The following is a 23,531-nucleotide window of genomic DNA, read 5'->3' as shown; positions in this document are numbered from 1 at the left end:
CAGTCACCTTACAGGCAATATAATGGCACATCCTTTGGCACATGTACCAAATGGCACAGGAATACAATTCATATCTTTCAACAGCTACCCTGAATGTAAATGGGCTAAATGCCCCAATCAAAAGACACAGGGTATCATATTGGATAAAAAAACAAGACCCATTGATATGCTGTCTCCAAGAGATTCATTTTAGACCCAAAGACACCTCCAGTTTTAAAGTAAGGGGAAAGAAAACCATTTACCATGCTAATGGACATCAAAAGAAAGTGGGAGTGGCAATCCTTATATCAGACAAATTAGATTTTAAGCCAAAGACTATTAGAGATGAGGAAGGATACTATATCATACTTAAAGGGTCTATCCAACAAGATCTAACAATTGTAAATATTTATGCCCCTAACATGGGAGCAGCCAATTATATAAACCAACTAATAACAAAATCAAAGGAAAACAATGACAATAATTCAATAATAGTAGGGGCCTTTAACACCCCCCTCACTGAAATGGACAGATCATCTAAGCAAAAGATCAACAAGGAAATAAGGGCTTCAAATTACACACTGGACCAGATGGACTTCACAGATCTATTCGGAACATACTCGAAAACAACAGAATACCCATTCCTCTCTAGTGCACATGGAACATTCTCCAGAACAGATCACATCCTGGTTCACAAATCAGGTCTCAACTAGTACCAAAAGATTGGGATCATTCCCTGCATATTTTCAGACCACAATACTTTGAAACTCAAACTCAATCACAAAAGGAAAGTTGGAAAGAACTCAAATACATGGAAGCTAAAGAGCATCCTACTAAAGAATGAATGGGTCAACCAGGAAATTAAAGAAGAATTTTAAAAATTCATGGAAACAAATGAAAATAAAAACACAACTGTTTTGGGGCACCTGGGTGGCTCAGTCATTAAGCTTCTGCCTTCAGCTCAGGTCATAATCCCAGGGTCCTTGGATTGGGCCCCGCATTGGGCTCCCTGCTCGGTGGGAAGCCTGCTACTCCATCTCCCATTCCCCCTGCTTGTGTTCCTTCTCTTGCTGTGTTTCTATCAAATAAGTAAAATCTTTAAAGAAAGAAAGAAAAAATACAACTGTTCCCAAATCTTTGGAATGCAGCAAAGGTTGTCCTAAGAGGGAAGTATAGAGCAATACAAGCCTTTCTCAAGAAACAAGAAAGGTTTCAAATACACAACCTAACCCTACACCTAAAGGAGCTGATGAAAGAAGAGCAAATAAAGCTTAAACATAGCAGGAGAAGAAAAATAATAAAGATCAGAGCAGATATCAATGAAACATAAACTAAAAGAACAGCAGAAGAGATCAACAAAACCAGGAGCTGGTTCTTTGAAAGACTTATTCAGTAAGACTGATAAACCCCTGGCCAGACTTATCAAAAAGAAAAGAGAAAGGACCCAAATAAATAAAATCAATGAAAGAGGAGACATCACAACTAACACCAAAGAAATACAGACAATTATAAGAATATACTATGAGAGAGGCGCCTGGGTGGCTCAGTGGGTTAAAGCCTCTGCCTTCAGCTCAGGTCATAATCCCAGGGTTCTGGGATCGAGCCCCACATCGGGCTCTCTGTTCAGTATGTTTTATGAGAGTTTTATAATTTAAAAAATTTTAATGAGCAAAGGATATGAATCAACTTTTCCCCAAAGAAAATATACAAATGGCAAAGAAGCACACAAAAAGATGATCAACACCATTAGTCATTATAGAAATGTAAATCAAAACCACAATGAGATACCATTTCATACCCAGCAGAATGCCTATAATTTAAAAAAAAAAAAAAAAAAGTAAAATAAGTACTGGCAAGGATAAGAAGGAACTGGAACCCTCATACAATGGTGGTAGAAATGTAAAACAGGTAGCTACTTTAGAAAACAGTCTGGGGGCACCTGGGTGGCTCAATGGGTTAAAGCCTCTGCCTTCGGCTCAGGTCATGATCTCAGGGTCCTGGGATGGAGCCCCGCATCGGGCTCTCTGCTCAGCAGGGAAGCCTGCTTCCTCCTCTCTCTCTGCTTGTCTCTCTGCCTACTTGTGATCTGTCAAATAAATAAATTAATTAAAAAAAAAAAAAGAAAAAGAAAACAGTCTGGAAGTTTCTCAAATAATTAAATACTGAGTTGCCATATGGCCCAGGAATTCTACTGCTAGGTATACACTCAAGAGAAATGAAAACATGTCCACACAAAAACTTGCACATAAATGTTCACAGCAACTTTAGGTGTAATAGCCAGAGTGGAAACAATCTAAATGTCCACCAAATGATGAATAAACAAAATGCAGCACAGTGGTATAATACAATATTACTGAGCAATAAAGGAATGAAGTCCTGATGATGCCAATGTGAAAACACTAAGCAGAAGCCAGTCACAAAAGATACATGTTCTATGATTTCATTTACATGGAATGTCCAGAATAGGCAAATCTACAGAGAGAGAAAATTAATACAGAGTTGCTGAGGGCTGAGTGGGATGAAGGCTTTAGGTGACTGGTAAGCATACAGGGTTTCTTTTGAGGGTGATGAAAATGTTCTAGAATTAGACTGTGGCAACAGCTGCACAACACTTAATATACTAAAAACCACTGTATACTTTAAATAATGAAGGTATTGTATGATGAATGAATTGTATGGTAGCTGAGTTATATCTCAATAATTACCATAAAAATGGGAAAAATAAAGACTTTTTCAGACAAATAAAAACAGAATTGGCAACTGATCTACATTATAAAAGTGACAAAGGAAGCTTTCCAAGAGAAACTGGGATCTACACAAAGAAATAAACAGCCCTTGAGATGGGAAAATAAAGTACTGAATTCTTTAGTTTGGTTTTTTTTTAAAGATTTTATTTGTTTGATGGACAAAGATCACAAGTAGGCAGAAAGGCAGGCGGAGGGAGGGGGCGGGGGAAGCAGGAGCCCCTGCAAAGAGCCCAATGTGGGGCTTGATCCCAAGACCCTGAGATCATGACCTGAGAGGAAGGCAGAGGCCTAACCCACTGAGCCACGCAGGAGCCCCCTGAATTCTTTAGTTTTTATTTCCATTGCTCTAAAAGATAACTATCTAAACCAAAATAGTATTAATGTATTGTGTACTATAACAAGTGCAAAATTAAAATGTATGGTAAATATAACACAAAGCAGAGTAGACAAAAATTGGGGAGTATACCGTTACACATTCTACACTACACATGAAACAACAGAATATTATTTGAAGGTGGCTGTGATTAATTAAATGTGTGTACTAGAGACTCTAGGGCAACCACTAAACACATTTTAAAAGATATGATAGAAATAAAATGAAATCAAAATAATATACAACAAATACAAAAGAGGACAGAAAAAATAAAAAAGACAAAACAGTTGGAACAAATGAACAGCATTCAAAACTGTACATTTTAATTCAGTAACACCAATAATTACATTAAATGTCATTGTAAAAGACAAAAGTTGTCAAAATATATAAAAAAGGGACACCTGGGTGGCTCAGTTGGTTAAGCAGCTGCCTTCGGCTCAGGTCATGATCCCAGCATCCTGGGATCGAGTCCCACATCGGGCTCCTTGCTCATCAGGGAGCCTGCTTCTCCCTCTGCCTCTGCCTGCCATTCTGTCTGCCTGTGCTTGCTCTCTCTCCCTCTCTCTCTCTCTGACAAATAAATAAATAAAATCTTTAAAAAAATATATATATAAAAAAGATAAAAAGGGTCATCAGACCAGAAAAAAAAAGCATGACACAACTAAATAAAAAAGTAAAACCCAATTTGATTGTAAAGACTCAGAATAACCAGACAACTATCAATAGTCCACCTATGATGACATAAATTTACCAATTGATAAAGATAATTGCATCTCAAAAAATAACTATTATCAACAATTTTCAATACTGAAAATAACTTGAGTACATTCGACAGATCTAACCTAGTGACAGCTACTTCTAGACATAATGCAATGACTTCACAACAAAGAACTGTCTGTGGTTAATCTACCTTAAATCACTGAAATTCAAACTAATAGTGAAATAAAGCCTTGCTTATCTTCAATAAACTTTTGTAAAAAAGAAAGTAAATATAGCAAATAAAACCAAAAAAGAAAGCAATAAACTTTTGAAAAAAAGCAAAACCTACAACAAAAAATGTTTGTGCTCTTCTAACTTAAACTAATAAATATATATCTGATCTTTGTTTCCTGGCACAGAGCTCCTAAATCCCTCAGAATTTCCTAAGTGAAAAGAACAATAAAGGTATCTTTTTTCTTATTTGTAACAAACCCTTTCAACCATACCTGAGAGTTATGTTAATGCACTTACTTTTGGAAAGCCCCTAAATATGAGGAAATCAATTGTGGGTTTAGAGGGTAGGAACTTCCATCCCTGTCCCCCAACCTGGAGGGAACAGACAGAAGGGCTGGCTGGACTTTGAATCAATCACCAATGGCCAATGATTTAATCACTCATGCCTACATAACAAAGCTTCCATAAAAATCTGTAAACTACAGGGTTTGGAGAGCTTCTAGTTTGATGGAGATACTGGAAAGGCTGGCGGAGATACTGGGATACTCCTCCCACATTTAGAGAGGGCAGGCAAGCTCTGCAGCCTTTCTGCCATATCTTGCCCTATACATCTCTTCCATCTGCTTGTTCCTGAGTTATATCCTTTGTAATAAACCAGTTATCTAGTAATTAAATGGTTCCCCTGAGTTTTATGAGCCATTCTAACCAATTAATCAAACCCAAAGAGAGGGTAATGTAAACCTCTGAATAGCCAGTCAGTCAGATGCACAGGTCATGACCTGGACTTGCAGTTGCTGTAAAAAAGTGAATCCTGTGGGATCTGATACTATCTCTGGGCAGACAATGTCAGAATTGGTTAAACTGAGATACTCAACAGTGTCTGACTAAAAACTGGAGAACTGCTTGGTGTGGGGGAAAAACTCCCAAAACATGTGATGACCAGACTGAAGTGTTAAGAGTAGAGACATTTTCCCTTACAATTTAACAAATGTTAAAAGGAAAACCACAGGTCCACACAGCATCACTTAGACCAGGCCAAGTCACCAAACCGGGGCTTAATACCTAACTTAGCTACAGTTTCAAATTTCCCCAGAAATTTAAGTCTTAACCTGTCAACCAGGAATTTTCTGATTAAGCACCAATGAGATAATCACATAAACTCTCCATCCAAAGTAAGATGAGGTAATCCACCTAATAAAACCCCTATCTTTCCCAGCAAAGAAAGATGGTCTTGCCTAAAATAATTCTTTCTCTTTTTTTTTTGCTAATTATTTTCTCGCCCCACCCGCCTTTTTATAAAAACCTTTCATTTTGGACAATTCCTCAGGAGCACCTCTCTATTTACTAGATGAAATGTTGCCCAATTCGTGAATCATTTAATAAAAGCCAATTAAATCTTCAAATTTACTCAGTTGAATGTTGTTTTTCTAACATGACAAAACTAGTACCATTATAGTAGGTACTATTATTTGAGCCACTAAGTATTATATCTGCATTTTATTAATAAGAAAACAGAGGTAGGCTGAAAGCATTAACTTGCCTTAAGTCTACATAGTAAGGGCTAAAGGAAGGATTAAAATCCAAGTGTGCCTAACTCTGAAGTTCACATTCTAATTTCAAACCTCTGCCAATAATAAGTCAACTATATGAGTTACAGGTAATGGTGAATCCTAAGATTAATGGAATCCAAAATAAATAGGAAGCACATACATCCTTACTCAGAGATCTCTCTTCTTAATGAAGAAATCAGTGTCAATTCTATGCTGCACTTTTCAAAGCATTCTCAACACAAAAATAAAAACATACGTGCAATTTTTCTTTTGGCCAAACACTTTGTTCTATTCGACTGTTTTGTCTTCATTTTCTGCAATCCATTCTCCTCCTTTGGTTCCTGTTGCAAAACAAGAAATTCCATCAGGGTGGCTACTATTAAAATTAGTACTCTTTCTACCTCTTCTATAACTAAGAGATCACTGAGCCTCTTGCAGAATCAGTGGCTATTGTAAATGTTCACAGAAAACAGCTGAAAAGATCCTTTATGGTACAATAAAAAATGTAGATCTGGAACAATTAAAAATCATAAAAATTAAAATGTATAATATATTGACATTATTATTTGTCACATGGACACTCATGTAAAAACTGGCCATCTGCATAGTGCCAGTAAGCATGGACTCAAGTTCAGAGAAAGCTTGATTCAGGACTTAAAAAAATGAATAACTATGGGGGCGCCTGGATGGCTCAGTCAGTTAAGCATCTGACTCTTGGTTTCAGCTCACGTTGTGATCTCAGGATGGTGAGATCAACCCCCGTGTCAGGCTCTGCACTCAGCACAGAGTCTGCTTAAGATGGTCTCTCCCTCTCTCTCTGCCCCTGCCCCCCAGCACTCTTACTCTCTCTCTCAAATAAATAAATAAATCTTTTTAAAAACGAGTATGTTTAAAGTCAGTGTGTATTCATCTATTTTTAAATCAGTACTTAAAAAGCAACAGAACTAGGGAAAACTATGCAACATAATTATCAGAGAATGGGCTAATTTTCTTTATCTATAAAGAGCTCTTACAAATCAGTAAAAAGACCAGTATTTAACCTCCTCCTACAAGCAAAGGCCATGATAAGATACCCCATAGGGAAAAATACACAAAGGGTTAATAAGTATATGTAAAGACGTTTGACATAAATCAAAACAGTTATATACTTTTAAAACCTGTATTAATAGCAAAAATAAAATGTTTTATAAAACACTTTATGTGGGGAAACAAATACTCTTATACACTGACAGGATAAAATGGATCCAATATGTTTAGAGGGCAAATCGGCAATAACCTCTGCAATCATTAATGTACATAATCTTTGCCCAGCAATACACTTCTAGGAGTTAAATCTACAGATACACTCATAAGCACAAAGATGTGCACACAATAATGCTCAAAGTAGAATATTTTGTTGTTGTAAAACCTGAATCAATGCTACAGAAAATACGATCTATAGATGAGTGGAAATTAGCACACTGCCTGTTACTACTCTAACAAAATAAAGATAGAGGGGTGCCTGGTGGCTCAGTCAGTTAAGTGTCTTTGGCACAGGTCATGATCCCAGAGTCCTGGGATCCAGGACTGCATCAGGCTCCCTGCTCTGTGGGGAGCCTGCTTCTTTTTCTCCCTTTGCCACTCTCCCTGCTTGTACTCTCTTTTTCTCTCTCATATAAATAAAATCTTAAAAAAAATAAAATAAACATAGAAACTGAGAATAAGCATTCAGAAACTTATACAGCGATTTGACATTGCCACAACATCCAAGCACACAATAAGTAGACTTCCATGGTGAAAACTGCAGACTAGTCACTTGCAGAAGGACCAGCCATTACAAGTTGAAAATATTATAAACTGAAGATTTATTGAATACTCCTAATGTACCAAACATCACAGTTTAGCCTAACCTACCTTAAACAAGCTCAGAACACTTACAATGGTCTACAGTTGGGCAAAATCATCTAACACAAGTCCTTTTTTTATAATAAAGTGTTGACTATCCCACATAATTTACTGAATACTGTACTGAAAGTGAAAAACAGAATGTGTTTATGGGTAAAGAATGGTTGTAAATGGACCAGCTGTTTACCCTCATGCTTGTGTGGCTGACTGAAAGCTGTGGCTCACTGCCACTGCCCAGTATCACAAAAGAGTATCATATCATGTACTGCTATCCCAGAAAAAGATCAAAATTCAAAATTCGAAGTTCAGTTTCTACTGAATGTGTATCACTTCACACCATCATAAACTCAAAAACTCATAGTCAGGGACGCCTGGGCGGCTCAGTTGTTTGGGCAGCTGCCTTCGGCTCAGGTCATGATCCCAGCGTCCTGGGATCGAGTCCCGCATCGGGCTCCTTGCTCAGCAGGGAGCCTGCTTCTCCCTCTGCCTCTGCCTGCCATTCTGTCTGCCTGCACTCGCTCTCTCTCCCTCTCTCTCTCTGACAAATAAATAAAAACTTTAAAAAAAAAAAAAAAAAAAAAACTCATAGCCAAGCTATCAAAACTCAGGGATTGTCTGTATATAAAACTATCAGGAAATCAGCAGAAGATTGCAAAGTTATCTGCTTGGAAATACTTGCTTGGAAATGAGGCAAAGAAGGTAGGTCAAGTACCATATTTCAATAACAACATAGCCTGACACATTCAGGAAACAGACCATGATATGGAAGAACAATTAGTAAAACAAAGCCAACAACATTCTTTTCACTGTAGCTTCATAAATGCACAGATATTGGCAACACAGCAATTATTTTAAGAAATGCGTGATTAACTGGATGATACAAAAAATTTTTGTTTCACTGTCAACAAATGTTAACTAAATTTTTAACTGTACAAAAACATAAAGGATTAAACTTTTAACTATCACATAGCCAGAAGTAACAATGGGAAAAACATCCTAGATTTAAGAAGCTTGTGCCACAGTTACTCAGTACACAGTTTCTATTACTGAAAAAAATGTCAGCCAAATTAAATACTGTGCATATTAGAAATTTTAAGTTACATAAGGCTAAGGCAAATGCATTCAATTCAAGAATATTTTTTGATACATAATCACTTTATTATGTGTATGTAAATGTATCATAAATAACTGTTATTACTTGCCATAACAGGATTTATTAAAGCAGAAAGGTCTGTGGAGAATTCCAAATTATAAAATGAATGCTTAGTGTTTCTAGAACTTTTTAGGACAAAGTAATAAAGTAGAAAGCAAGATTTATTTTTCTGATATGTTCAGTATTTTCAGTGAACTTAATACTTCCATGCAAGGAAAGAATGTTTATGACAAGTAAGATCAAAGGACAGAAATTAAAGTTAGATTATTAGAAGGACAGAGAGTCTACAGATTGTGATGTTCTATAATTTTACAATAAACATCAGTGAAATGGGTGGTAAAGTTGGTATTTTACATCTGCAAAACATTATCATCCAAAACCTGATAAATTTAATAGAACTTTCCAAATTTTATATTACACCAAAAAATCAAATTCATGGATCCAAATTCCATTTCTTTCCTCAAAGGCTAATTAAAATGTAATTATGGAAGCATCCCAAGTGGCCACTAATAGATGAATGGATAAAAAGATATGGTATGGGGCACCTGGGTGGCTCAGTCATTAAGCATCTGCCTTCAGCTCAGGTCATGATCCCAGGGTTCTGGGATCAAGCCCCACACTGGACTCTCTGCTCGGCAGGAAACCTGCTTCTCCCTGTCGCACTCCCCCTGCTTCTGTTTCCTCTCTTGCTGTGTCTCTTTCTGTCACATAAATAAATAAAATCTTTAAAAAATGAAATAAAATAAAATAAAAACATATGGTATATATAAACAATGGAATATCACTCAGCCATAAAAAAGGAATGAAATCTTGCCATTTGCAACAACATAGACAGATCTAGAAAGTAAAACGCTAAGTGAAATAAGTCAGCTGGAAAAAGACAAATACCATTCAGTTTCACTCATACATGGAATTTAAGAAACAAAACAAAGAAAAAAGAGACAAATCAAAACAGACTCTTAACTACAGAAAGCAAACTAATGGTTACCAGAGGGGGTGGATGAAGGGATGGGTGAAAGGTAAAGGAAATTAAAAGTACACTATCATGATGAGCACTGAGTAACATATCAAATTTCTGAATCACTGTATTGTATACCTGAAACTAATATAATACTATATGTTAACTATACTGAATTTAAAAATAATAATAATAAGGTAACTGAAATTTAACTAACTTTTCAGAAAAAAATTGCTGGAAGAGAGATCAAAGATGATTTTTGAAGTATAGCATTTTCAAGCTAGTTTTGAATAAAAATACTACAATATTACTGAAACTGCTTTAAAATTCTTCTTCCGGGGCGCCTGGGTGGCTCAGTGGGTTAAAGTCTCTGCCTTCAGCTCAGGTCATGATCCCAGGGTCCTGGGATGGAGCCCCACATCAGGCTCTCTGCTTAGCGGGTAGCCTGCTTTCTCCTCTCTCTCTGCCTGCCTCTCTGCCTACTTGTGATCTCTCTGTCAAATAAATTAATTAATTAAATCTCTAAATAAAAAATAAAATAAAATTCTTCTTCCCATTCCTTAATGTAAAACTGATTTCTTCAAACTGAATTTTATCTTTTTAAAAATATAGGCTTTAGGTAAACAATATCCCCTGTGACACTGGCATCATCATCAACCCAAACTAGAACAGTAAGTTGTTAAGCAAGAAGAAAGCTCATTTGTCAAAATAAGAACTTTAAATATTGATATACACAGTGTTCACTGAAAGGATATGTATGGATGCTTAATACACAGTTCACTACTTCACACATAACTTTGTCTAGTTACAATTATGGAAAGAAAAATTTATCAGTAAAATAGACATTCTCTATATCAAATTGCTTATAAACACAATTTCAAGGAACATGCACCATTTTTTTCCCTGTTTTCCTATGTTGCATTTGTTCTGATTATATTTATTGAAATGAAACCTTAACGTTTGTTGTATATAACAATAAAAGATACAGGCCCATATTTTGTCTTTTTAAATTTCATTTTCTAGTAATCCTTTTTTACTGTATTTTAAAATAGTCTGTGACAGACTGGATATTTTTTTAAAGATTTCATTTATTTACTGAGAGAGAGAAAGAGAGAGCAAGTGAGTAGGAGAGGGAAAGGAAGACAGAGAATCTCAAGCAGACTCCCCACTGAATGCAGAGTGCAACACGGGGCTCAATCTCACCACTCTGAGATCATGACCTTAGCTGAAACCAAGAATTGGACACCCAACCAAATGAGCCACCCAGGCACCCCAAACAGACTGGAAATTTTAAGAAGCAGCTAGTATTACATCACAGATTGTGTTAAGTACGTGGACTTATGATCATGAATAACAACACAGTAAAATATATTATGGTCCATTCAGAATACCATGTTTTCATCTAAAAGAATGACTTTTGGGGTACCTGGGTGGCCCAGTTAATTAAGCAGCTGACTCCTTCTTTTTTCTTAAGATTTTATTTTATTTTATTTGAGAGACAGAGCATGAGCAAGACAGGAGAAGGAGAAGGAACAGAAGAGGTAGAGGGAGAAGCAAAGGCTGACTCCTGAGTGAGCTCAGGTCATGATCTCAGGGTCATTGAGATCAAGCCCAGCAAAAGGTTCCATGCTGATCATGGAGCCTGCTTAAGACTCTCTCTCTCTCTCTCCCTCTCCCTCTGCCCCTCCCCGCCCTCACATGCATTCTTGCTCTCCAAAAAAAAGGGGGGGGGCGGCGCCTGGGTGGCTCAGTGGGTTAAAGCCTCTGCCTTCGGCTCAGGTCATGATCCCAGGGTCCTGGGATCGAGCCCCACATCACCTGCTTCCCCTCCTCTCTCCCTGCCTGCCCCTCTGCCTACTTGTGATCTCTGTCTGTCAAATAAATAAAAAATTTTTTAAAAAACTTTCGTTTATAAATACTCATATAAAAATATTTCCAAGATAAGTGATTAAAATAAGATGCAAAATAGTAAGGCTAAGGCATTTCCATATTTTCTATACAATTCCCCCCAAAAATCAGATAAATAAAACAAAATTGCATGTAACCTGCATTTTCTGCATAACTCCAAATTTCAAATTACTTGCAAGCAAGAAATAAACATCAATTGTGAATAGGCAAAATCACGCCAAGAAAGAGAAAGTCTGACCCTAATATGAATAAGGTATATCCACTAAACTTATATCAATCCCAAGGAAACATCACTCATAGAGGAGAACAACAGAAGTAGGCAAACAGAGAAGAGACACACTATGGCCACTGGGTGATAAAGGAAAAGAAAAACTGGGTAAATTAACAGTTCTATATAATAAAGAGAATCAAAAACACCAACCATACCTTGCCTCAAGATTCAATAAAGGTACTGAAGAAAGTAAAAAAAATATATATATATATTCAACAAAACAAAAAATGAAACATGGAAAGGAATAAAAATGATCTGAGAGAAAGTAGCTGTAACAGAATACAAGCAAAGATCATCTAATAAATGTATAACTGGGAACTCCGATGAAAAAAACAGAACAATGAAATAAACTAACATTAAAACTATAATCAGGGGTGCCTGGGTGGCTCAGTGGGTTAAAGCCTCTGCCTTCAGCTCAGGTCATGATCTCAGGGTCCTGGGATCAAGCCCTGCATCAGGCTCTCTCTCAGCGGGGAGGCTGCTTCCCTTCCTCTCTCTCTGCCTGCCTCTCTGCCTACTTGTGATCTCTATCTGTCAAATAAATAAATAAAATCTTTAAAAAAAAAAAAACTATAATCAAAGGGGCACCTAGGTGGCTCAGTTGGTTAAGCTTAAGCATCCAACTCTTGATTTTGGCTCAGGACATGATCTCAAGACCATTATATAGAGCCCCACTTTATATGGGGCTCTAGACTCAGCATGTAGTATGCTTGTCCCATTCTCTCCCTTTCTGCCCCTCCCCTTGCTCAGGCTCACACTCCCACTCTCTCTCTAAAATAAATAAATAAATAAAATCTTTAATTAAAAAAAAAAAAAAACTATAACCAAAGAGAAATTTACCCAAAACAACCCTGAATTTATTTACTGAAAGTACCCACCATTTATCTGGGAAAAGGGACCCTGAACAACTGTTTTTCAGACCTATACTATTAAACCTATTGCACCTTAAAAATAAAGAAATTCTTAAAGCATTCAGACTAACAAAAAGGCCTAATCGCAGAAAAAGGAAAGTAAGTTGGACTTTTCAAATGCAACATACTAAAGCAAAAACAAAGAAACAAAAACCACAAAAGCAGTTTTTAAAGAAACTTGAGTGGGAGAGAATTGTAAGCAAGAATTTTGGATCCCACAAGGAGTCTTTCAGGTATCAAAACAAAAGAAATACAACAGAAAAACAGAACTCAGGAAATACTGCTTACAAGGTCGTCCTGATGATTCTAATACATAATAAGCGCCATTAAACTAAAAATTAGAGAAATTATTATTAGAGAAACTTTGGCAAAGAACTGAGAGTGAATATTTAGTATTTCTAATTTTAGACCTAAGACTAAAACAAAAGTAGAGATGGCAATATAAGAAAAACCCCTAATTATGTATTTTAATAATGTAAAAATTATTCAACTAATAAGTGAGAAGAGATAAAACTGGAAAGTAGAGTAAGTTCACTAAATACTGCATGGGCTATAAATGAAAGTCAAAGAACACCATTTACAAGTGGCAAAACAGATTACGAAATGCTATAAGAGGAAAAAATTATAAAAGGCACTAATATAAAGTCAATGTCTAGAACAACAACAAAAAATACTTTCTAAGTACCAAAAGATATGCCAGAACAAAGAGCCAAAAAAGTGAAAAATATAAAAATATACAGTGAATATAAGATCATCTAACAAGGTTATTATATAAAAGACTCAACTATAATATAGTGATCCAGAATGGCTGAAAATGAAAGATCTAAAAGATAATGGTAATTGCTTAAATCTGAATCTCTCCACAAATGCTCCAGGAAAAACCACCAGACTAAAAGGTGAGAAAAAACCGCCATCTCTGACCAATGTCTTCAGCATGAGAAAAGGCAGACCATAAACTTCATATAACCAGCAATCAATAAACAACAAATTCCAACAGAATTCCCACTGCTGCTGCAAGTCTTTGGGTACACAGAACAGAGTAAGGAGACACTTAAGAGCCTTCATGAAAAATAATGGAGACTCCATGAAAAAGATATTTAAAAAAAAGTTAAAGCACAGACAAAATCACCCCAATGATTAGAAAGGCCAACACTAAGGCTAAACACTAAGCACAGGTCCAAGATGTGGTACTTCACATAATTAGCTACAATAAAGTACTTAAAAGTGAGAGCAGCCAAAAGTGACAACCACAGAGATGCTGTGTTATTAGAACAGAGGGAGATAAACAAAAGTGGTGCCCTTCAGGTTCCTAGAAGGAAAGAAAGGAACAAAGAAACAAAAATGAAGGCTCCTACAGGAAAAAAACAAAACAAAACCCAGACCTGTCAATCTATCCTCCCCACCCTAACAGCCCACTAACATGAACAGTATTATTCATAAAAGAAATTATACTTCACTAAAGAGACAAAAGGAGAACTTTTAAACTAGGACATATACCCAGTAAATGATAGAAATAAAAAAAGAAATTCCAAACTAAGCAACTATAAACAAAAAGGCAAATAAAAACATTTCAGCTTATGAACACTATCCCACCCCCCAAAACCACCACGGAAAAGAAAACCAGTGCAACATTCCAATAGTTACAAAGACGCATCCAGAGATTAGGAAAAACTCAGAATCAGAAACTAAAAACTTAAGCATAAATGGACAAAAAAAAAAAGAAAAAGTGAAATCAGGAAAAGAATTTACCATGCTAATGGACATCAAAAGAAAGCAGGAGTGGCAATCCTTATATCAGATCAATTAGATTTTAAGCCAAAGACTATAATAAGAAATGAGGAAGGACACTACATCATACTCAAAGGAACTGTCCAACAAGAAGATCTAACAATTTTAAATATCTATGCCCCTAACATGGGAGCAGCCAACTATATAAACCAATTAATAACAAAATCAAAGAAACACATCGACAATAATACAATAATAGTAGGGGACTTTAACACTCCCCTCACTGAAATGGACAGATCATCCAAGCAAAAGATCAACAAGGAAATCAAGGCCTTAAATGACACACTGGACCAGATGGACATCACAGATATATTCAGAACATTTCATCCCAAAGCAACAGAATACACATTCTTCTCTAGTGCACATGGAACATTCTCCAGAATAGATCATATTCTCGGTCCTAAATCAGGTCTCAACCATTATCAAAAGATTGGAATCATTCCCTGCATATTTTCAGACCACAATGCTCTGAAGCTAGAACTCAATCACAAGAGGAAATTTGGAAAGAACCCAAATACATGGAGACTAAACAGCATCCTTCTAAAGAATGAATGGGTCAACCAGGAAATTAAAGAAGAGTTGAAAAAATTCATGGAAACAAATGATAATGAAAACACAACGGTTCAAAATCTGTGGGACACAACAAAGGCAGTCCTGAGAGGAAAATATATAGCGGTACAAGCCTTTCTCAAGAAACAAGAAAGGTCTCAGGTACACAACCTAACCCTACACCTAAAAGAGCTAGAGAAAGAACAAGAAAGAAACCCTAAACCCAGCAGGAGAAGAGAAATCATAAAGATCAGAGCAGAAATCAATGAAATAGAAACCAAAAAAACAATAGAACAAATCAACGAAACTAGGAGCTGGTTCTTTGAAAGAATTAATAAGATCGATAAACCCCTGGCCAGACTTATCAAAAAGAAAAGAAAAAGGACCCAAATAAATAAAATCATGAATGAAAGAGGAGAGATCACAACGAACACCAAAGAAATACAGACAATTATAAGAACATACTATGAGCAACTCTACACCAACAAATTTGACAATCTGGAAGAAATGGATGCATTCCTAGAGACATATAAACTACCACAACTGAACCAGGAAGAAATAGAAAGCCTGAACAGACCCATAACCAGTAAGGAGATTGAAACAGTCATCAAAAATGTCCAAACAAACAAAAGCCCAGGGCCAGATGGCTTCCCGGGGGAATTCTACCAAACATTTAAAGAAGAACTAATTCCTATTCTCCTGAAACTGTTCCAAAAAATAGAAATGGAAGGAAAACTTCCAAACTCATTTTATGAGGCCAGCATCACCTTGATCCCAAAACCAGACAAGGATCCCATCAAAAAAGAGAACTACAGACCAATATCCTTGATGAACACAGATGCAAAAATTCTCGCCAAAATACTAGCCAATAGGATTCAACAGTACATTAAAAGGATTATTCACCACGACCAAGTGGGATTTATTCCAGGGCTGCAAGGTTGGTTCAACATCCGCAAATCAATCAATGTGATACAACACATTAATAAAAGAAAGAACAAGGGGCGCCTGGGTGGCTCAGTGGGTTAAGCCGCTGCCTTCAGCTCAGGTCATGATCCCAGGTCCTGGGTTCAAGCCCCACATCGGGCTTTCTGCTCAGCAGGGAGCCTGCTTCCTCCTCTCTCTCTGCCTGCCTCTCTGCCTACTTGTGATTTCTCTCTGTCAAATAAATAAATAAAATCTTTAAAAAAAAAAAAAAAAAGAAATAACAAGAACCATATGATACTCTCCATAGATGCTGAAAAAGCATTTGACAAAGTACAGCATCCCTTCCTGATCAAAACTCTTCAAAGTGTAGGGATAGAGGGCACATACCTCAATATTATCAAAGCCATCTATGAAAAACCCACCGCAAATATCATTCTCAATGGAGAAAAACTGAAAGCTTTTCCGCTAAGGTCAGGAACACGGCAGGGATGTCCGTTATCACCACTGCTATTCAACATAGTACTAGAAGTCCTAGCCTCAGCAATCAGACAACAAAAGGAAATTAAAGGCATCCAAATTGGCAAAGAAGAAGTCAAACTATCACTCTTCGCAGATGATATGATACTATATGTGGAAAACCCAAAAGACTCCACTCCAAAACTGCTAGAACTTGTACAGGAATTCAGTAAAGTGTCAGGATATAAAATCAATGCCCAGAAATCAGTTGCATTTCTCTACACCAACAACAAGACAGAAGAAAGAGACATTAAGGAGTCCATCCCATTTACAATTGCACCCAAAACTATAAGATACCTAGGAATAAATCTAACCAAAGAGACTAAGAACCTATACACAGAAAACTATAAAGTACTCATGAAAGAAATTGAGGAAGACACAAAGAAATGGAAAAATGTTCCATGCTCCTGGATTGGAAGAATAAATATTGTGAAAATGTCTATGCTACCTAAAGCAATCTACACATTTAATGCAATTCCTATCAAAGTACCATCCATTTTTTTCAAAGAAATGGAACAAATAATCCTAAAATTTATATGGAACCAGAAAAGACCTCGAATAGCCAAAGCAATATTGAAAAAGAAAGCCAAAGTTGGTGGCATCACAATTCCGGACTTCAAGCTCTATTACAAAGCTGTCATCATCAAGACAGCATGGTACTGGCACAGCATGGTATGGCACACATAGATCAATGGAACAGAATTGAGAGCCCAGAAATAGACCCTCAACTCTATGGTCAACTAATCTTCGACAAAGCAGGAAAAAATATCCAATGGAAAAAAGACAGCCTCTTCAACAAATGGTGTTGGGAAAATTGGACAGCCACATGCAGAAAAATGAAATTGGATCATTTCCTTACACCACACACGAAAATAGACTCAAAATGGATGAAGGATCTCAATGTGAGAAAGGAATCCATCAAAATCCTTGAGGAGAACACAGGCAGCAACCTCTTCGACCTCAGCCGCAGCAACATCTTCCTAGGAACATCGCCAAAGGCAAGGGAAGCAAGGGCAAAAATGAACTATTGGGATTTTATCAAGATCAAAAGCTTCTGCACAGCAAAGGAAACAGTTAACAAAACCAAAAGACAACTGACAGAATGGGAGAAGATATTTGCAAATGACATATCGAATAAAGGGCTAGTGTCCAAAATCTATAAAGAACTTAGCAAACTCAACACCCAAAGAACAAATAATCCAATCAAGAAATGGGCAGAGGACATGAACAGACATTTCTGCAAAGAAGACATCCAGATGGCCAACAGACACATGACAAAGTGCTCCACATCACTCGGCATCAGGGAAATACAAATCAAAACCACAATGAGATACCACCTCACACCAGTCAGAATGGCTAAAATTAACAAGTCAGGAAATGACAGATGCTGGCGAGGATGCGGAGAAAGGGGAACCCTCCTACACTGTTGGTGGGAATGCAAGCTGGTGCAGCCACTCTGGAAAACAGCATGGAGGTTCCTCAAAATGTTGAAAATAGAACTACCCTATGACCCAGCAATTGCACTGCTGGGTATTTACCCTAAAGATACAAACGTAGTGATCCGAAGGGGCACGTGCACCCGAATGTTTATAGCAGCAATGTCTACAATAGCCAAACTATGGAAAGAACCTAGATGTCCATCAACAGACGAATGGATAAAGAAGATGTGGTATATATACACAATGGAATACTATGCAGCCATCAAAAGAAATGAAATCTTGCCATTTGCGACGACGTGGATGGAACTAGAGGGTATCATGCTTAGCAAAATAAGTCAATCGGAGAAAGACAATTATCATATGATCTCCCTGATATGAGGGAGAGGAGATGCAACATGGGGGGTTAAGGGGGTAGGAGAAGAGTAAATGAAACAAGATGGGATTGGGAGGGAGACAAACCATAAGTGACTCTTAATCTCACAAAACAAACTGAGGGTTAATGGGGGGAGGGGGGTTGGGGGGGTGAGGTTATGGACATTGGGGAGGGTATGTGCTATGGTGAGTGCTGTGAAGTGTGTAAACCTGGCGATTCACAGACCTGTACCCCTGGGGATAAAAATATATTATATGTTTATAAAAAACAAAAAAAAGAAAAAGTGAAATCAAAGTTGGTAAAACTCAAGAAAGAAACTGAAGACAGACAAAACCATCTCAAAAAAGAAAAATGAATCAGTATGTCTCCAAAGGAAAACAGATTCAAGTAATAATTTAATGATGGTCATTGGAGAAATATAAGATAGTAAATGAAAGAATGAAAAAAATAATTTATAGGATATTTTGTACAGAGACAAGAACAAAATGTAAATAGGCATACTACATTTCACATACAAAGAAGCAGAATTGAGAAAACATGTGCTGGCTTAATTTTCCTTTAAAGCAACATCAACAAGAATAAACAAGAAATAAATCTAATTACCAACAGGGATGAGGGATGTGGAACAGGCAGTATAGGACAGAGAAGCAATATAATTTAAGTATACCTTCTCTACAGATTTGACTTTCTTGACTTTTTCAATAGGTCAAACATTCTACATATGCAAAAATTAAATCAAGGATGGGGAAAAAACTAAAAACCAATGAAAAAAAAAATCTGAAAGTAAATTTTTTTGAAAGATAGTAAATATTAAAGTACTTCAATAACCATGTTAAATATTAATGGTTCTACCACCACACTGGTTTAAGGGAAAAAAAGATGCAAGCTTGTATAAAAATAGAAAGACCAAGTATGCTGTACATGAAACCCAATCAAAATATAAAGACATATATTAAAACATCAACATATGATGCTAGGAAAACTGGATATCTACATGCAAATGAAGAAAGCTGGACCCATCATACAGGATATACAAAAGCTAACAAAAAGTGGATAGAAGACCGAAACATAAAAGCTACAATTTTAAAACTCCCAGAAGAAAACATAGGGGGGAAAGCCTTATGACACTGGATTTGGAAATGATTTTTTGGATATGACACCAAAAGCACAAGCAACGAAAGAAAAAAATAGATAAAGTGGACAATTACAAAATTTAAAACTACTGTGCATCAAGGACAGTATTAGTAGTAAAAAAACAACCTGCAGAATGCGAGAAAATATGTGCAAATCATCTATCTGATAAAGGGTTAACATCCACAATATATTAAAAAAATCCTACAACTAGGTGCCTGGGTGACTCTGTTGGTTAAGCATCTGCCTTTGGCTCAGGTCTTGGGATCAAGGCCAGTGTCAGGCTCCCTGCTCAGCACAGAGTCTGCTTGTCCCTCTGCCTCTACCAGCTCCTCCGCCCTCGCCCTACTCACGCTTATGCGTGTGTGCACTCTCTCTCAAATAAGTAAATAAAATCTTAAAAAAACAAAAATAAAAATGAAAGAAATCCTACAACTAACCAACAACATGAATGTATCTAATGCCACTATGCACCTAGAAATGGTTAAAATGGTGAATTTTATGTTATATATATAAAACACCATACAACATGCATGCACATATACACATATGACTATCTCCATACCACATATAAATATTAGCGCAAAATGGATCAAAGACCTAACGTAAAGAGCAAAAACTACAAAACACTTAAAGATCAATCATCTTGATTTGCATTTGACAAGAGAGTCTTTGGTATGACATCAAGTACCAAAAAAAAAAAAAAAAAGAGAGAGAGAAATAAACTGGACTTCATCAAACTTTAAAACTTTTGAGCATCAAAGAATATCATCAACAGAATGAAAAAGACAACAAAGAATGGAAGAAAATATCTGCAAATCATATATATGGTAAGGATATAATAAGCACAACAGAAAAAGAACACTTAACATCCAACAACAAAGAGACCTGCAATTAATAAATGGGCAAAGAACTTATGACACTTCTCCAAAGGTGATATATAAATGTTGAACACAAACATAAAAAGAAGATTCAGATCACTGGACATTGGGAAAATGCAAATCAAAACCATGATGAAATACCACTATACACTCAATAGGGTGGCTATAATAACTTTTTTTTAAAGATTTTGAGTAATCTCTGTACCCAACTTGGGGCTCAAACTCACAACCCCAAGATCAAGAGTTGCATGCTGCACCGAATGAGACAGCCACACATCCCTACAACAACCTGGTGATGGGTCTTAAGGCGGGCATGATATAGGTAAATAATGGGTGTTATAGGTAAACAATGAATCTGGGAACACTACATCAAAAACTAATGACGTACTGTATGGTGACTAATATAACATGAGAAAAAGAAAAAGATATTTAGAAGAAAAAAAAAACATGGGGCACCTGGGTGAGGCATCTGTCTTAAGCTCGGTCATGACCCCAGGGCCCTGGGATCAAATGCCACGTATGGGATCTCTGCTCAGCAGGAAGGCTAATTCTCCCTCTCCCTCTGCCTGCCACTCCCCCTGCTTGTGTGTGCGCTCGCTCTCTCTGTCAAATAAATACATAAAATCTTTAAAAAAAAAAAAAAAAAAAAACAACCCACAGAAAATAACAACTGTTGCCAAGGATGTGGAGAAACTGGAATCCTAGTATATCATGGTGGATATGTAAAATGGTATAGCAGCTGTTTAAAAAAAAAAAAAAAAGGGAATGAGTAACTGATACACGCAGCAGCCTTGATGAACCTTGGAAACATATGTTAAGTGAAAAAAGTCAGTAACAAAAGACGAAACATAGTATGATTCCATTTATATGACATGCCCGAATAGGCAAACCCATAGAGACAGAAGTAAATCAGTGGTTTGTCTAGGGCTGGAGGTTAGCAGGGAAATGGAGAGTGACTGCTAATGGGAACAGGTTTTTCAGTTATTGGAAAATACTATACAATTGATAGTGGTGATAGTTGTACAACTATGAATATACTAAAAACCACTGAATTATTACACTTTAAGTTAGTGAACTATGTAATATGTGAATCATATCTCAATAAAGTTGTTGTATCAAAACAAAAAACGGTGACTCCAGAGTCAGGATGGATACTAGAGGTTTGAGGATAGCAGAGGAGAAATTAAATAGTCTCTGGGAGAGTAGAAGAATAAACTGACTATGGAAACATAATGATTGCTGAGCAGTACTGAGGGGCCACTCGAGCTGTGCGGTCTTAAATATACTGTGAGCCCGTCAGCACTGTTGTGCTGCTTGTAAGGACACATAATAAGTAGTCTACCTACTTATTGGATTTAACCAAAATAGAGTTTTGCCAGGGAGTACAACAGAAATTAGAAATGAGTTGAGAGAATATTCAAGGGAATGGTTAATATGATAACCGTGAAATCTAAGTTAGGTAAAAAGTGAGGCCATGACAGGGTAATGGACAATGAAAAGGTGATAGTCTAGAATTAGAACATCCCAGTGGGGCTGAAGGATTATTGGAGTCAGGATATTAGAGGGAGTGACTTGGAGGAGATGGGTGGTGGTGATCAGAGATCAGAGAACGGGACATCTGAAAATGAGATCTTGGAAGTGGCACAGTTATCACTGGCAGGCTCAACCAGAACCAGGGTTGAGGAATCAGGGTTCTTGAACTGGAACCGGAGAACACAGAAAATGAATTGGCTCTTTCTTACTTCTCCCAAGGATCGCACATAACTGGTACCATTCGAGATGCAAAGGACAGAGGCTAATTCATTACATACAATGGATGTCTTGGGCATTAGGCCTACTTTTCTCTCAGAACCCCACTTGAGAAAGGCTGAGATGGTATGATCCACGGGAGTTGATAGCCAAAAGGTCAAGGAACTGAGAGGCCGGCGTATTGGACGGCCATACCCTAGGTTGAACCTACGAAAACTGCAACTTCATAGGCTTCAGACTGATATGTAGATATTAAAGTCACCAAGAATGATGGCAGGAGTGGTGAAGAGATAAGATAGTAAGTGCTATGTTAAAGTTTTCAATGAATGGCCAGGAAGTGGTGTGGCTGGTAAGGGGCACGTGACCAGGAGGATAGTAGATGACTTCAGCGGGCGGGTAGCAGGGCTAGCACAATGGTTTGTGTTTCAAACTAGGTTTTTCTAGTAGTCTGGAAACAAATGAGAGGCTGTTTACCCCACCTCCAGGTCAGTAGTACTGTGGTGTAAAGAAGAAGAAATAGCCAGTACTTGAGAAGTGCAAAGAGAAACAGTATCTTCGGAGGACAGCCATCTTTCAGTGAGACCAAGAGGATGAAGGAAACTTTCACACAAGCAGCTGAAAACATCGGGGTTTTTATTGATCACTGACACGGGTTCCAAGGGAGAAAGTCATTTTGAGAATAGGAAGATCAAGTTAGCTTACAAAAGTCCCTCCAGATAACAGTCAGGTGGGGTTGAGAATCTAGGTGATGAGAGCTGCCACGGGAGGTTTGGATTTCCTGTGGTGTCCAAAGTAAACACTTAAGGCGGGATAGGATTAGTCGTGGTTCTCAAAGGAGCAGGGCTAGCCAAAGGAGGTGTCCACATGACAAAAATGTTCTCTATCTGTGGGGTCATATATGATAGCCAGTAGTCACATGTGGCGATTGAGCACTTGAAATGTAACACACACAAAAACGAAAAAAATATCAGTGAACTATGAGACCATTTTTAGGTGGCCTAATACACAGGTAGCCACAGTCCCTATAGGGGGACAAGGGACAGAAAAAAAATTTTGAGGAATTAATGACTCAGAAAATTCCAAACTTGATAAAAACTATAAATCTGTTGATCCAAGATGTTTTAGGAAGCACAGGCATAAGAAACAGCATCATAGGGGCGCCTGGGTGGCTCAGTGGGTTAAGCCTCTGCCTTCGGCTCAGGTCAGGATCTCAGGGTCCTGGGATCGAGCCCCGCATCAGGCTCTCTGCTCGGTGGGGAGCCTGCTTCCTCCTCTCTCTCTGCCTGTCTCTCTGCCTACTTGTGATCTCTCTGTCAAATAAAATCTTAAGAAAAAAAAAAAAAAAGCATCATAAATTTTAAAAGCACATCATAATCAAGTCGTTTCAAACCAGAGATGGGGGAAAAAATCCCTGAATATCATTCAGAGAAAAAAAGACCTGTTACGTGCAGATGGGAAATATAAGAATTAATCAGATTTCTTGTTAGGAACAACACACTGCAACTCCATATGGT

The 23,531-nt window shown here is 37.3% G+C and overlaps 1 protein-coding gene across 1 annotated transcript in view; it reads right to left on the bottom strand.

Moving 5' to 3' along the window:
• LOC111141182 (ubiquitin interaction motif containing 1) overlaps nucleotides 1–23,531 on the bottom strand; it is a 132,017-nt gene that overhangs the window by 75,114 nt on the left and 33,372 nt on the right. The window contains exon 3 of the mRNA XM_022493561.1: nucleotides 5,839–5,923. Coding sequence (XP_022349269.1) covers nucleotides 5,839–5,923 — 85 coding nt within the window. The remainder of the gene's footprint in view (nucleotides 1–5,838; nucleotides 5,924–23,531) is intronic.

Source organism: Enhydra lutris, unplaced genomic scaffold, assembly GCF_002288905.1.
Source record: "Enhydra lutris kenyoni isolate GAN:26980312 unplaced genomic scaffold, ASM228890v2 scaffoldscaffold5, whole genome shotgun sequence".
Classification (NCBI taxonomy): domain Eukaryota; kingdom Metazoa; phylum Chordata; class Mammalia; order Carnivora; family Mustelidae; genus Enhydra; species Enhydra lutris.
The sequence above is the reverse complement of the archived record's forward strand: the minus strand, read 5'-3'. Positions and strand labels throughout refer to the sequence as shown.